The sequence below is a fragment of the Macrotis lagotis genome, chromosome 5 (genome assembly GCF_037893015.1).
Source record: "Macrotis lagotis isolate mMagLag1 chromosome 5, bilby.v1.9.chrom.fasta, whole genome shotgun sequence".
Classification (NCBI taxonomy): Eukaryota; Metazoa; Chordata; class Mammalia; order Peramelemorphia; family Peramelidae; genus Macrotis; species Macrotis lagotis.
The window spans coordinates 63,627,068-63,640,782 of NC_133662.1; the positions used below are offsets into that span (position 1 = coordinate 63,627,068).

General features: G+C 34.2%; 1 protein-coding gene across 4 annotated transcripts in view; it reads left to right on the forward strand.

Annotated features, from left to right (window-relative positions):
* MYO6 (myosin VI) overlaps positions 1-13,715 on the forward strand; it is a 241,014-nt gene that overhangs the window by 115,360 nt on the left and 111,939 nt on the right. For all 4 annotated transcript variants that reach the window (XM_074237348.1, XM_074237349.1, XM_074237350.1 and 1 more), the window contains exons 5-7: positions 125-198; positions 5,810-5,939; positions 8,205-8,310. In XM_074237348.1, the coding sequence (XP_074093449.1) occupies positions 125-198; positions 5,810-5,939; positions 8,205-8,310 (310 nt within the window). The remainder of the gene's footprint in view (positions 1-124; positions 199-5,809; positions 5,940-8,204; positions 8,311-13,715) is intronic.

Sequence of the window (13,715 nt, forward strand, 5' to 3'; positions counted from 1 at the left end):
CTGTACCATGGTTTAAAAAGATTTATTTAATAGCAGTTAACAAATCAATTTCAGTATTAGACAGAACTTTTCAGTTTCATTTTTTCTTTTTGAACATAAATAATTTTCAAATTTTTTCTTTTAGGTTCACTGATGTACTTAAATGAAGCTACACTCCTCCATAATATCAAAGTGCGATATAGTAAAGACAGAATTTATGTAAGTATTACAAATACATCTAATTATTTAAAATTTTATTATAAGTGAATTATTTCATATCACATTATATAGTTTTGTTCTATTCTTATTTATAAAATAACTATAATCCAATATTCATTTGTAGAACTGAAGTTTATCATTCTTTCGTTATTCAAATTGAAGTTAATAAATCTGTAGTTATTTGTGTGTTTTAATACTTTCTGTATACCAATATATAACTAAGAAGATACTGTGGACTTAGGAAAAGTTGGAATATTTAGAAAAGATATCAATTAGATTTTTCTTTTGAGGCTTACATTTAGAATTTGTTTCTAATCAGTCATATATATATATCATTATTTGTCTTGTACTCTTAATTCAGAATGAAATGATTAACTTGATTTAATTCTGAAATTTGGCCAGAAGTAAATTATTGAACTGGCTGTAGATAAATTACTTTGCTAGAAGTTCTGCTGTTACTAAAGATGAGCTTCTTTCACTTCATTATTTTTGAACGAAGAAAACACATGGCTTCTTTGACACTTCCTGGATCAAATGACCATCTTAATCTTTTATATTGCTATCAATTTGCCATTTGTAGTTACTTAATTATGACTAAATTACACTTGGTCTTTCCCATCTGCCCAAACAATGACAGCTGTTAAACAGAACTAATCTACCCTTTACCAAGATATGCCACCTATTAACTTTCAATTATTTAGTTTTGAAGCCATATTTTTTCTTCTTAAAGAAGACTTTCTTCATGTCAAGAAAAAACAATAGATATAAGATGATACTTATAGGTGTTTTGGATAAAACAAAATAAATGGTAAATTTAATAAAACCAAAAGTTACAATTCTAATATACACTTTAGGATAGTCTTCATTTACTTTGCAATTAAATCTTGTAGGTATATTAAAACATTTCATTTTATTAATGTCTTTAATTTTTACACAACACATCACATTCAGTTCCAAATCTATCCTCCTTTCCTCCTCTACTGAACCTTCCGTTGTAACAGAGATTGAAGAAGAAAAGGAAAAAGCAATGAGCATAACTAATTAGCATTTTCATTCACATAGGAAAGAATATTTAGTATTCCTCATGCAGTCTCCCACTTGTATATAAAAAGGAAGGTATTATATTTTGTTAGTTTCTTTCAGGGTCAGATCTCAGTCATTAACATTATACAACATTTAGTTTCATTTCATTTTTTCCTAATTTAAATATTGTAGTTGGCATATACATATATATATATGTATATATATATATATATATGTTTTTCCTGATTTTGCTTACTTCATTAAGTGCATTTATACCTTTGCATTTTTTCTTAATTATACACATCCAGTTCTTATAAGCATAGCAACATTCCATTATTCGTCGTTTTGATTAATCATTCCTGATCAGTGGATACTTTGTTTCCAGTTATTTTGAATCACAGAAATGTTTCTTATCAATATTTTAGAAATATTGGGCACATACTTTTGACAAATATATGGCATTGTTCTTTGAACTCTTGAACATAATACTTAATTTCTTTCTGGAAAGGTTGGATCAATTTCCATCATCAGGTGCTAGTGATGCATGACCCTCCTACAGTGACTTCAATGCTTTTTCCCTCCCTACCAATTTATAGACATAAGAATAACCTTATAGTATTTAGATTTGTGTTTCTCTTATGAATGATATGGAGTAAATTCTTTTGATTCTTTATATTTTTCAATTATTTGTGAACTATTTGTTCATATCATTTGACCTTTTTTTAGGGGAACTTGTATACTTATGTCTGAATATCAGACAGATTTTCTGCAATTAACAATTTTCATTATTCTAACTTCATTAATCTTGTGTAGAGACTTTTAAATTTCATATAATGAAAATACTTTTTTTTAACTTTTGTGATCTGCTTTACATCTTATTTGGTTAATAATTTTCCTTCTATCCATTTTGTTCTGATTTTCTTTATGATGGAGCTTTTATATTCAGATAGAGTATTCATTCACAGTGACTAGAAATAATTCTTATAGCATTTGAGGTAAAATGAAAAAAGCAGAGCATTGTTCTTTATTTTCTTGATTGTAATGTCTGATTTGTATTGTTAAGTACTTTTTTACGAAGCATTTTATATTGTAGAAATTTTCTCTGCTAATTTGAAATTTTACTGGAGTAAAACATTTTTTCCATAGTTTTTGCTGAAACATAGGTTGTCATAGAATGAAACGTTGATCAAGAGCCAAAGCCATTTAGGTTGGTTTAAAAATATTGAAAGAATATAAAAACAAAATAAAATTATTTGAATTAATGTTTCTGAGATAGTTTTATTAAGTTGTTAATGCCTTTAAGACAGTTTACATATTAACTTGTAACTTTCACCAGCTTTCCAAGGGGCAGCTAGGTGGTATAGTGGATAGAGCATTGGCCCTGAAGTCAGGAGGACTTGAGTTCAAATCTGGCCTCAGATACTTGATAATTACCTAGCTGTGTGACCTTTGCCTTGCAAAAAGATAAAAAAAGACCATTTACCAGCTTTCCATAGTATGTGGTTCTGAAATAGTAATACATTTAATGATGGGGATAATTAGCTTTTGAATTAGTATACTGTTGGTTATAATTTCAATTAAATGGGGTCTATAATTTTTTTCTCTGACCAACTTAAGTAATTTTTGGTTCTTGATCAAAGGTTCAATGCTGACTACTTTTGTGGCTTTCTTAATACTTATTTGTGGTGTCCTTAATGGCTTGATTATCAGAATGATCAGTTAATTAACAAGCATTTATCAAAAGTCAGTCAATGAATGTTTAAAGTTCCTATTATGTGCCAGAAAATTGAGTGTTGGAGATAAAAAGGTTAAAAGAAAGTTCATTTCCTTAAGGAACTCACAATTTAATGAGGGAGGACAATAAATAGAAAGAAATTGAAAGGGGTAGGGGAGGATATCAGTCTCTATCAATGATGAAGTCTGGAGCTATTAAGTGGAGAAATAAATAGATAATTTTCTTGGAGGCTCTCCTTAAGTGGATGATCTTAGAGAAGTTTTCAGATGTCTACTCTGCTAATAAGAGGGAGAGAGGGGCCCCAGGAATAGGAGGTATTAAAGAAGTGTGAGTTCTAGGGTTCAGGTATTTCTAATTCTCACCTATACTTCCTCTATTCTTTGTAAAGAGATGGAAAACAGGCTTCACCAGCAGTCTTTGGTATCATGATTGATTATTGGATTAATCACAGTTCCTTAACATTTTTTCTTTATTGTAATTATTATATAACTCTCTATCCTAGGTTTTCTCACTTAATTCTGTATCAGTTCATATAATTTTTTTCAGAATCCATCCCTTGCATCATTTCTTATAGCATTGTAATATTTCATTACTTTTGTATATCATGGTTTTTCATCCACTGACCATTTGATAGACATCCATCACTTGTATTATTTTTATCTTTTAGTACTTCACAGGGATTCCTTTTTATTGAAATTTTATTTTATTTTTCCAATTACAGGCAAAAGTAGTTTTTCAACATTCATCCATTTAAAAATTTATAAGTTCCATATTTTTCTACCACCCTCCTTTTCCTCCCTCTGCCCATGGTGGCTGATAAAAGTTGTACAAGTACAAATGTGTTTAGCTTATTTCCATATTAGTCTTGTTGTGAAAGAAGGATTAGAACTAAGGGGAAAGGGGGGGAAAACCATGAGAAAGAAAGGAAAAACACAAAAGTTTTACAATAGTAAACTTGGTATGCTCTACTCCATACCCAGACCACATTTTTTTTCCTCTGGATGAGGATGTTTGTTTTTTTTAAGGTTTTTTGCAAGGCAAATGGGGTTAAGTGGCTTGCCCAAGGCCACACAGCTAGGTGTCTGAGGTCAAATTTGAACCCAGATATTCCAGACTCCAAGGCTGGTGCTCTATCCACTGCACCACCTAGCTGCCTCAAGGATGGTTTTGCCCACAGCGGGTCTCTCTGGATTGTCCTTGATCTTTGAGCTCTTGAGAGGAGCTTTATTCATCATAGTTAATCATCTCAGTGTTGTTAATTCCACAAGATTTCAACTGACTGGATCTTTCCTAGAACTGGACACTCCCTGAGGCTTCATGCAACTTTATTAGGTGTACTTGAAACTTTCTTTTGTTCCTGGGAAAATGCTCTTGTAATTGACTTTTCTCCTCCTATATCCAGGAAATGCCTTTGGTATACTTTCCTGCACATCTGATTACTGAAGGTTACTAAACTTTACCCTTCTTTGACTAGGAGCAAAGGAAGAACACATGTACAATTATGCATGACTGTGTATACATTTCTTTTCCATGATTGCTAGAATTATTTACTTCTCTTTCCCTGTAATTATCTTTTCTTTCAATCCCAGGGGAAAGAGGTCCTCACCTGTCTTATTCGCTTAGATTTTTGCTTCCTAAAGTCACCAATTAATTATAAGTGTGAAAATAGTGCTTAAGCTTGCTCATTGAACACTAATGTATACTTGGCAGTGGGTGGCAATAGTAGCACAAAGTAGACATTTAGGGCTATGTGACTACAGCAGAGTCAAAAGTAAGCCTTAGAAGTTATGATGAAGAAGTTATAACAAATTTCTTTTAGAGATCCACGACTCTCTAGTGCCATTGGTGTTCTAGAGAATTTTGGTGGCCAGAAGTCTTAGAGTGATTAGCTTACCATGTTCATTGCTGGTTAATTATATATTTGTGGTTTGGTATTTTCTGTTTATAGTCAAGTACTAGAATTATATTAAGTATCTTATGTTAGTATTGAAAATGTTTTTTAAATCATTAAAGCATTTAAATTTACTTCAAACTACAGACTAGCCGATCATTTTCACATTGACCAAAATTGAAGCATGATCTGTTAGAACTAGTGAAGAACCCTGTAGATTGTCATTCTTCCTTTGTGGACCTTGGTAGCATTTAGGGAATTTTTCAAATGGGTAAATAAATTACAATTGCAAAGGTGCTACTTTTGTATTTTTTATGACTACATACTTTGGGAACCCCATGCTTTTCTAGGTTTCATGGTCATGTTGTTTTCTCAAATATCTAGATCCAATACTTCTTTGAGTAATGCTATTCATGTCTGGAAGAACTAATTTTATCTTAAGGATGCTTCTGGAGATGATATTTCATTTTATCTTTATGTGTATATATATATATATATATACACAAATAAACATATACACATGCATACACAAATATAGTAACATCTTTATTTAGGATTTAAATTGAATCTACTAGACATTTTTATGTGAGCATAGTACAAATGAAAAATGATTAAAAACCTGCATCTTCAAAAACAAAAAGCCCTTTTCACATCAAAGACATTTTTAGACTTTTAAATTATCTGCTAAGAGTTGTTATAAACTTAGGGATAACTATTGATTTTTAATATTTAACATATGGACAGTATATTTTATCAAATAGTGGCTAACTTTTATGTTAAATTTCCCTAAATTGGTACTGTTCTGAACTAATGTTTTTTTCTTGTAGTTTTGATTTCATTCTGTAATTTTTTTGATATTATTAAAAAGGAGATAAGAGAAAAGCCTTAAAACTAACTCATTTCATTTTAATTTATATAAAAATCTGTTGCATTAATAGACATATTGTTTTTAAAAATTTTAGACATATGTGGCCAACATCCTGATTGCAGTGAATCCGTACTTTGACATACCTAAAATATATTCTTCAGAAACAATTAAGCAGTATCAAGGAAAATCTCTTGGAGTATTGCCACCTCATGTCTTTGCAGTTGGTATGTAGTTTAACTATAACAATTGTTTGATAATTTTTTCTTCATGAAACAGGAAATTTGAATTTTTTTCTTTCTTACTATTGTAGAAATGTACTCAAATTCTTTTCCCATTTGCCATGTCAGATAAAGAAAAGTTTTAGTATGTAGATATGTAATTCAGACAAGTCATTGCTAGAGAAATGTGTATCATTTTGCAAATGTTTTGCAAATTATCTCATGTAGCATAAATACACTCTGCTCTGAAATTATAGCATACAACTGTATATGTTCTTTCTTTCTTATAAATTTATAAATATGTCCATGTTTTCTTAGATATTTTTCTAAGTTGAAAATTGATCATAAGAATTTGATCTCAGGGGTGGCTAGGTGGCATAGTGGATAAAGAACCGGCCTTAGAGTCAGGAATACCTGGGTTCAAATCCGGTCTCAGACACTTAATAATTACCTAGCTGTGTGGCCTTGGCAAGCCACCTAACCCCATTTGCCTTGCAAAAAACCTAAAAAAAAAAAGAATTTGATCTCTAATCATTTTTGGGGGGTTCTCAACATATATTAGAAACAGTAAACATCTTTCTTCATAATATCCTAGGCATAGGCTATTAAATGTAGACTTCTTTTTTTTTTTTTCCGCAAGGCAATAGGGTTAAGTGGCTTGCCCAAGGCCACACAGCTAGGTAATTATTAAATGTCTGAGGTCAGATTTGAACTCAGCCCTGACTTCCGGACTGGTGCTCTATCCACTGCCAGCAAGCTACCCCCCTAAATGTGGACTTCTAAGGGGATTATGCTGTCCTTACCCAGGGTGTTTTTCAACCATTGATTATGGTAGAACAGTGAGATCATAATGTGTACTATTTTTTGCAAAGAGACTTCTTAAAAACGTAAGATTGAAAGCAATACATATTCTGCATTCCTTGTATAAAAAATTTTAAATTCCTTCTTTTTCTCTAGCTTTTAAATAATTCTAATACATATATGGCATTACAACTTTAGTCAATAGATACCCATATGGGAGGTCTCTCATGATTTCATTAATTGGTGTATTTGCAGGGGTACAGTTTTACTTTTCACAATTTTGCTCATAAGGTAGTCTGAGAGCTGTTAGGTGTTATCAGCAGAGCCTTAGCCAGGTGCTGTTGCTCCAAGAAGCCCACCTATTTCAATTTTGCCTTTGTCCCTTTTGTAAGCTTGACAGGAAAATATAATTCTAGCATTTAATTGAGCATAGGCGTATGTGACCTAAGGTATTGGTTTGACTGAAAAAGAGATATTGGACCTTTTGGAAAAGTGAATAATTTTTACCTATTGAAGAGACTTTGTGAAGTTTTATTGCTATTTTATGAGTCATTCACTGAACCCTCTTTAAAAATTATGATCCTAATAACCTGTGTTTACAGTTTTACAACTGAACATGGAATGTCCTTGTTGAACAAGTTGTTGAATAGGCACAACTGATTGACTGATACATACTTTGAATGGGAGTATTTTTTCAAGTCAGCCTCATGTTTTAGTGTTTGAAAAATATACTGAAATGGGCAGGTTTTTAGTTGATTATGACTGACATAAGATTAATAGATTCCTAGTAGTAAAATCAAGGTTTCAAATCATCTGCTTTGAACCTAGATTATTGTAACTTAGAATTTATTTAATAAAATGTACAATTAAATTTGCAAGCTTCAATGTTGAATTAGGGAGAACAGTGTGAAGAACATATAATATCAACAAATTTAAGGAAGTTTTAAGAATTTTTTTAACTTTCTAGAATATGGAATTCTAGATTACAGAACTCCAACTCTTCTAATAGTTAAAAAAAACAACGCCCCATTTTCAATTTTATTACTATTTCCTTAACTATCCCTTTACATTATAGTGTTTTGAAATTTAAAATTCTTCCCCATCACCCTTTTATTTGGGAACATTATTATGTGTACTGATCATTTTTTACTATGTATTTACATTGTCTATGGGGATTGTTTTTAGTGTTAGAAATCTATGGTGCAGCTCACAATAGAGATATTGAAACACACAAATAATAGTCTAATTGTATTTCATGTTTACTGAGCTGTGAAAAGTATGGAGTCATTTTAAACAATAAAATATATTTAGATATTAGATAGTTTTTTATCTAATATGCTATATGTTTTATCAAAATATAGCTTCTCTAGAATAAATGCACTTTTATTTTAAGTAGCATACCATATAGTAGATCAATATGGAGAAAATAGTTTTGTATAACTTTCATTTATCGTGTTATTTTGATCTTAGCTGACAAAGCTTTTCGAGACATGAAGGTACTCAAAATGAGTCAGTCGATCATTGTGTCTGGAGAATCAGGTGCTGGCAAAACTGAAAATACTAAATTTGTTCTTAGGTAAGTATTTGGGAATTTTAGAAAATAACTGTTGTTAGATTGATGTGTTCTTTCTGACATATTTTGGACTGAATTTGTAAGTGTTTATAGTAGTAGTTGAACAACAGTAACAAAGTGATTTTACATTTATTTTTGACTCTCCTTATTCTCTCCCTTTTCCTCTTTCTTCTCTACCTTCTTCCCTTTTTCCTCCATTCCTGTCCATACACATACACATATACACATATACACATACATACATTCACATTATATACTGTTACTCTATATAATTCTTAATCTATTTCTTTTTTATTTTTATTAATGTATTTTGAATTTGATAATTTTTCCTCTAATCTCACTTCCTGCCCCCAACCCCTCACAGAAGGCAGTCTGTTAGTCTTTACATTGTTCCCATGGTATACATTGATCTAAGTTGAATGTGATGAGAGAGAAATCATATCCTTAAGGAAGAAATTAAAGTATAAGAGATAGCAAAAATACATAACAAGGTAACAGTTTCTTTTTAAATTAAAGGTAATAGTCTTTGTTCTTTGTTCAAACTCCACAATTCTTTCTCTGGACACAGATGGTATTCTCCATTGCAGATACCCCCAAATTGTGCCTGATTGTTGCACTGATGGAATGAGCAAGTCCCTTAAGATTTAATCTGTATTTCTTAAAATTAAATATTTTCTACTAGCTTTAAGTATAATGAATTTTTATTGATAGCTATTAGTTCACAACTGACACTAAAGACAGAGAATACTGCCTGGAATTAGGGAACACCTGGCTTTTAAATATGCTCTGGATACTTACTAGTCTTATGACCATAGGCAAGTTAATTAACTTGTCTAAGCTGCCATTTTCTCATCTCTGAAATGGGAATAATAATGAGCTCTTTTGAAGATCACATGGAATCCCATACAAAATACTTGTAAATCTTAAAAGTACTAGATGAATGTAAGCTATTTATTTTTTTCCTTTCTTTATTTTTCCATATATATATATATATATATATATATATATATATATATTTATAATTGTAATTTTCAACAATCTTTTTTTTTATACATTTTTTCTCCCCTCCCTTCCCTCCCCACTTTCCCTGACAGGAAACAATATAATATAAGTTCTATATCTATAATCAGGCTAAACATTGACCCATATTATTTTTTCTTTTATTTTTTCTTTAATATTTATTCTCATTTTGTACAAATAACTTTTTATACATTAATAAAATATTCTTGTTTAAGAGTAAACGAAATACCCCCTCCCCCCCCATAAATGTAGACTTGCTTGAGCGATAAAGTAAAGGGGAGAGAAAAAAATTAAAATTAAAAAAAATACTAGTAATAATTGTAGTTATGGCCAGGTGGCGCAATGGACGGAGCACCAGCCCTGGAGCCATGAGCACCTGAGCCCACATCCGGCCCCATACACCCAACTATCACCGAGCCGTGTGACATGCAAGCCATCCGAACCCCACTGTCCTGCAAAAACAAAAAAAGAAAAAAAAAGACCCAAAGTAAAATAAAATAGTAATAATAGTAGGGATGGCTGGGTGGTGGACAGAGCATTGGCCCTTGAGCCAGGAGCACCCGGGTCCAAATCCGGCCTCAGACACCCACCAATCACCCTGTTATGTGGCCCCAGGCAGGCCACCCAGCCCCGTTTGCCTTGCAACCCCCCAAAAAATAATAATAATAATAATAATGATAATAAATGTGCTTGAGTCTTTGTTCCAACACCGACATCTCTGTCATGGGTGGATCACATTCTTTATGATAAGTCCATGGCAAAAGTTACTTCCATATTTTTCCACTGTTGCCATTGCTGATTGCAACTCCCTCCTTTCGTATTTCTCCACTACCGCGTACTATATTTTCTCTCTCCTTTCACTCTGACTCTGCTGTAGGGTCGCTGAGTGGTGCAGCAGACAGATCCCTGGTCCTGGGGCCAAGAAGCCCTGAGCCCCCATACCACCCCTTAGGCCCAGCATCCACCTGGCCCTATGGTCCTGGACAGGCCATCCAATCCAATCCCAGCCCCTTGCAAGAAGTAAAGAGGAAAATGTGTTATATCTGACCACTCTCCCCCCATGTTCCATCCTCTCCTCCATCACTCACATCCCCCCTTCCCCCTGTCCTCCCCTCCTTCTTACTCCAGATGCCTCTACCCCATTGATTATATATATGCTGTTTCCTCTCCTAGCCACCTCTGATGAGAGTGAAGATTCCCTCATTCCCCCTTGCCTTCCCCCCCTTCTATATCATTGCAATAGCTCATTGTAATAAAGAAAAATCTTATTAAATGAAATATCTTGACCTATTCCCCCCTCTCCTTTTTCTTTCTCCCATTACATTTCCCTTTTTTCTATTGACTCCATTTTTACACTATATTTTATCTTCAAATTCTGCTTTCTCCTGTGCTTCAACTATAAAAGCTCCCTCTACCTGCTGTATTAACTGAGAAGGTTCATATGAGTATTATTAGTGTCATTTTTCTATGCAGGAATACATGCAGTTAATTATCAAGCCCCTCATATTTTCCCCTTCTCCAATCTCCATGCTTCACCTGAGTCCTGTATGTGAAGATCAAACCTTCTGTTCAGCTCTGGCCATTCCAACAGGAACATTTGAAATTCCCCTGGTTCATTGAAAGTCCATCTTTTTCCCTGGAAGAGGACATTCATCCTTGCTGGGTAGTTGATTCTTGGCTTCATTCTAAGCTCTTTTGCCTTCTGGTATATTATATTACAAACCCTACGGGTTTCCAATGTAGTTGCTGCTAAGTCCTGTGTGATCCTGACTGCAGCTCCACATTATTTGAACTGTGTCCTTCTGGCTGCTTGTAATATTTTCTCTTTGACTTGGGAGTTCTGGAACTTGGCTATAATATTCCTAGGGGTTTTTTTGGGGGGAATCTCTTTCTCGGGGGGGGGGGGATGGGTGGATTCTCTCTGTTTCTATTTTGTCCTCTGCTTCTAGAATATCAGGGCAATTGTCCTGTAGTAATTCTTTGAAAATGATGTCAGGCTCTTTTCCTGCTCATGACTTTCAGGTATTCCAATAATTTTTAAATTTTCTTTCCTAAGTCTGTTTTCCATATCAGTTGTTTTTTTCAATGAGATATTTCACATTTTCTTCTAATTTTTCATTTTTTTTGGTTTTGAAGTATTGATTCCTGATTTCTGGTAAATTCATCAATCTCCCTGAATTCTATTCTTTGTCTGAAGGATTTGTTCTCCTCAGAGAGTTTTCTTATCTCTTTTTCCATCTGGCCAATTTTACTTTTTAAAGCATTCTTCTCCTCAATAACTTTTTGAACTGTTTTATCCATTTGATCTAAGCTGGTTTTTAGTGTTCTATTTTCCAGTATTTTTCTGGATTTCCTAGACTAGGCTGCTGGCTTCATTTTCATGTTTTTCCTGCATCTCTCATTTCTTTTCTCAGTTTTTCTTCTAATTCCCTCATTTGATTTTAAAAGTCTTCTTTGAGCTCTTTCATAGCCTGAGCCCAATTACTGTTTTTTCTTGGAGTCTTTAGATGCAGGAGCTTGTGCTTCCTCATCTTCAGACTATTTTGATCTTTCTTGGGCTCATATGCAAAATATTTCTCAATGGTGTTCCTCTTTTTTTCTCTGCTTGCTCACTTTCCCAGCCTAAACCTGTTTTTGGGGTTCTTCTTGAGCTTTTTGGGACACTCCCACAAGGATCTCAGTGTGTGAGGCTCTGTCCTCCCTCCTGATCTGTGAATGTCCATAAGCGCCCCCCTCTGCCACGGGGCTGAGGTGGGGGGCCCCTGCTGTTCTATGGCGGGGGCCTAGATTGTGATCAGGATCTGAATTTGGTCAGAGCTTCAGAGTCCTGTTCCAGGGCAGAGGACAGAGCTGGGCAATCTCACTTCACTCCCCTCCCTCAGCTCAATGGGCTCATGCCCTGGGGACTCCTGCTTATGGGCTCCGCCTGCTTCTGTTTCCTGGATCTGGACTGTGCTGGCCATGCTGCTTGCTGTGTGCCCTGAGGGCTGGACTCCACGTGCTTGCTCTGGCAGATGTCCCCTGCTGTTCCCCCAATTTATGCCTGGTGCTCCCCAGGGTGCAGCTCAGGAGACTCCCCCGCTGCTGTGAGCCATGGCTCCCAGTGCCCTGGGGCTGGCTCCAGGAGGCTGAAGTTCTTTCGCTGTGGGCCACCCCTCTGGCGGGCCACCCCTCCAACTCTGGGGAGCAGAGCCTTTCTGCTCTTTTCCAGGTTATCTTGAGTAGGAGAACTGCCTCACTGGGTCCCTCTGTGGGTTCTGTCTTTCGAAAATTTAGTTAGAGTCCTTAGCTTATGAGTTTTATGAGGAAAGCGTCTAAGACAATCCTTTCTTGTTGCCGTCTTCGACCCATTTTATTCTTGTGAAAGAAAAATCATATCTAAGTGGAAGAGGAAAAAAATTAGAGAAAAATGGAATGGCAGCTATTTATGTTTTACAACCATCTTACTATCTGTAATACTATCACTGCTACTGCTGCTGCTACTACTACCATTAGCAAGCATTTATTTAGCACCTGCTGTATGCTTTGTATTATACTAAGTGCTTTACAAATATTATTTCATTTGATCTTCACAATAACTCTGGGAGATAGGGTTATTATTATCTTTATTTTACAGTTGATAAAACTGAAGCAGGTTAAATGATTTGCCAGAGTCACATTCACACACACACACACACACACACACACACACACACACACACACACACAGCCAGTAGAGTGGTTGAGACTAGATTTGGACACAAGTCTCCAGTGCTGTATCCCTTTTGTCACCTAACTGCCTTCTATCCATGAAAATTAGGAACTCTTCTTTTTGAAATATAGCAGTGTTGATGGTTTTGCAAATATAAAATGATTGAAGTGAAAATTGGAATAAAGAATAAATTATACTTTGTATTACTTTGTTAACTTTAAACTAAAGACAGAAGTCATAATCTATGTATTATTTTTATATCACACATTCCCTTAGCACATTGTTTGCTAAAAGATACTTAATAAATATTGATTGAATTTAATTTAATTTAAAACAATGCTCATAATAATTAAAATACAATTTTTATGATTTTGCTCTTTATTATGTATTGGAAAATGATTATATAATTCTTTTTAAAGACTTTTGCAGTGCAGATTGTTATTATTGCACCATCAGTTTCCTTTTAACTTGTGTAGAAAAGGAACCTGGAGAGCTAAGTATCAAGAAATTTTCCTCTACTGACTTGTTAATATTTACACTTAAGGTCCAAGTACTCTCAGGTTAGGGTACCCAGTTCAACCCTTATAGTTTCTAGAGGCAGTTCACTGATCAGGCAAGTGACTTCATATTTTAGGACCTAGCACAAGCTTCAGCACTATATTTGAAAGAGTTGTAACTTTGAGCAGTACTTGTTTTA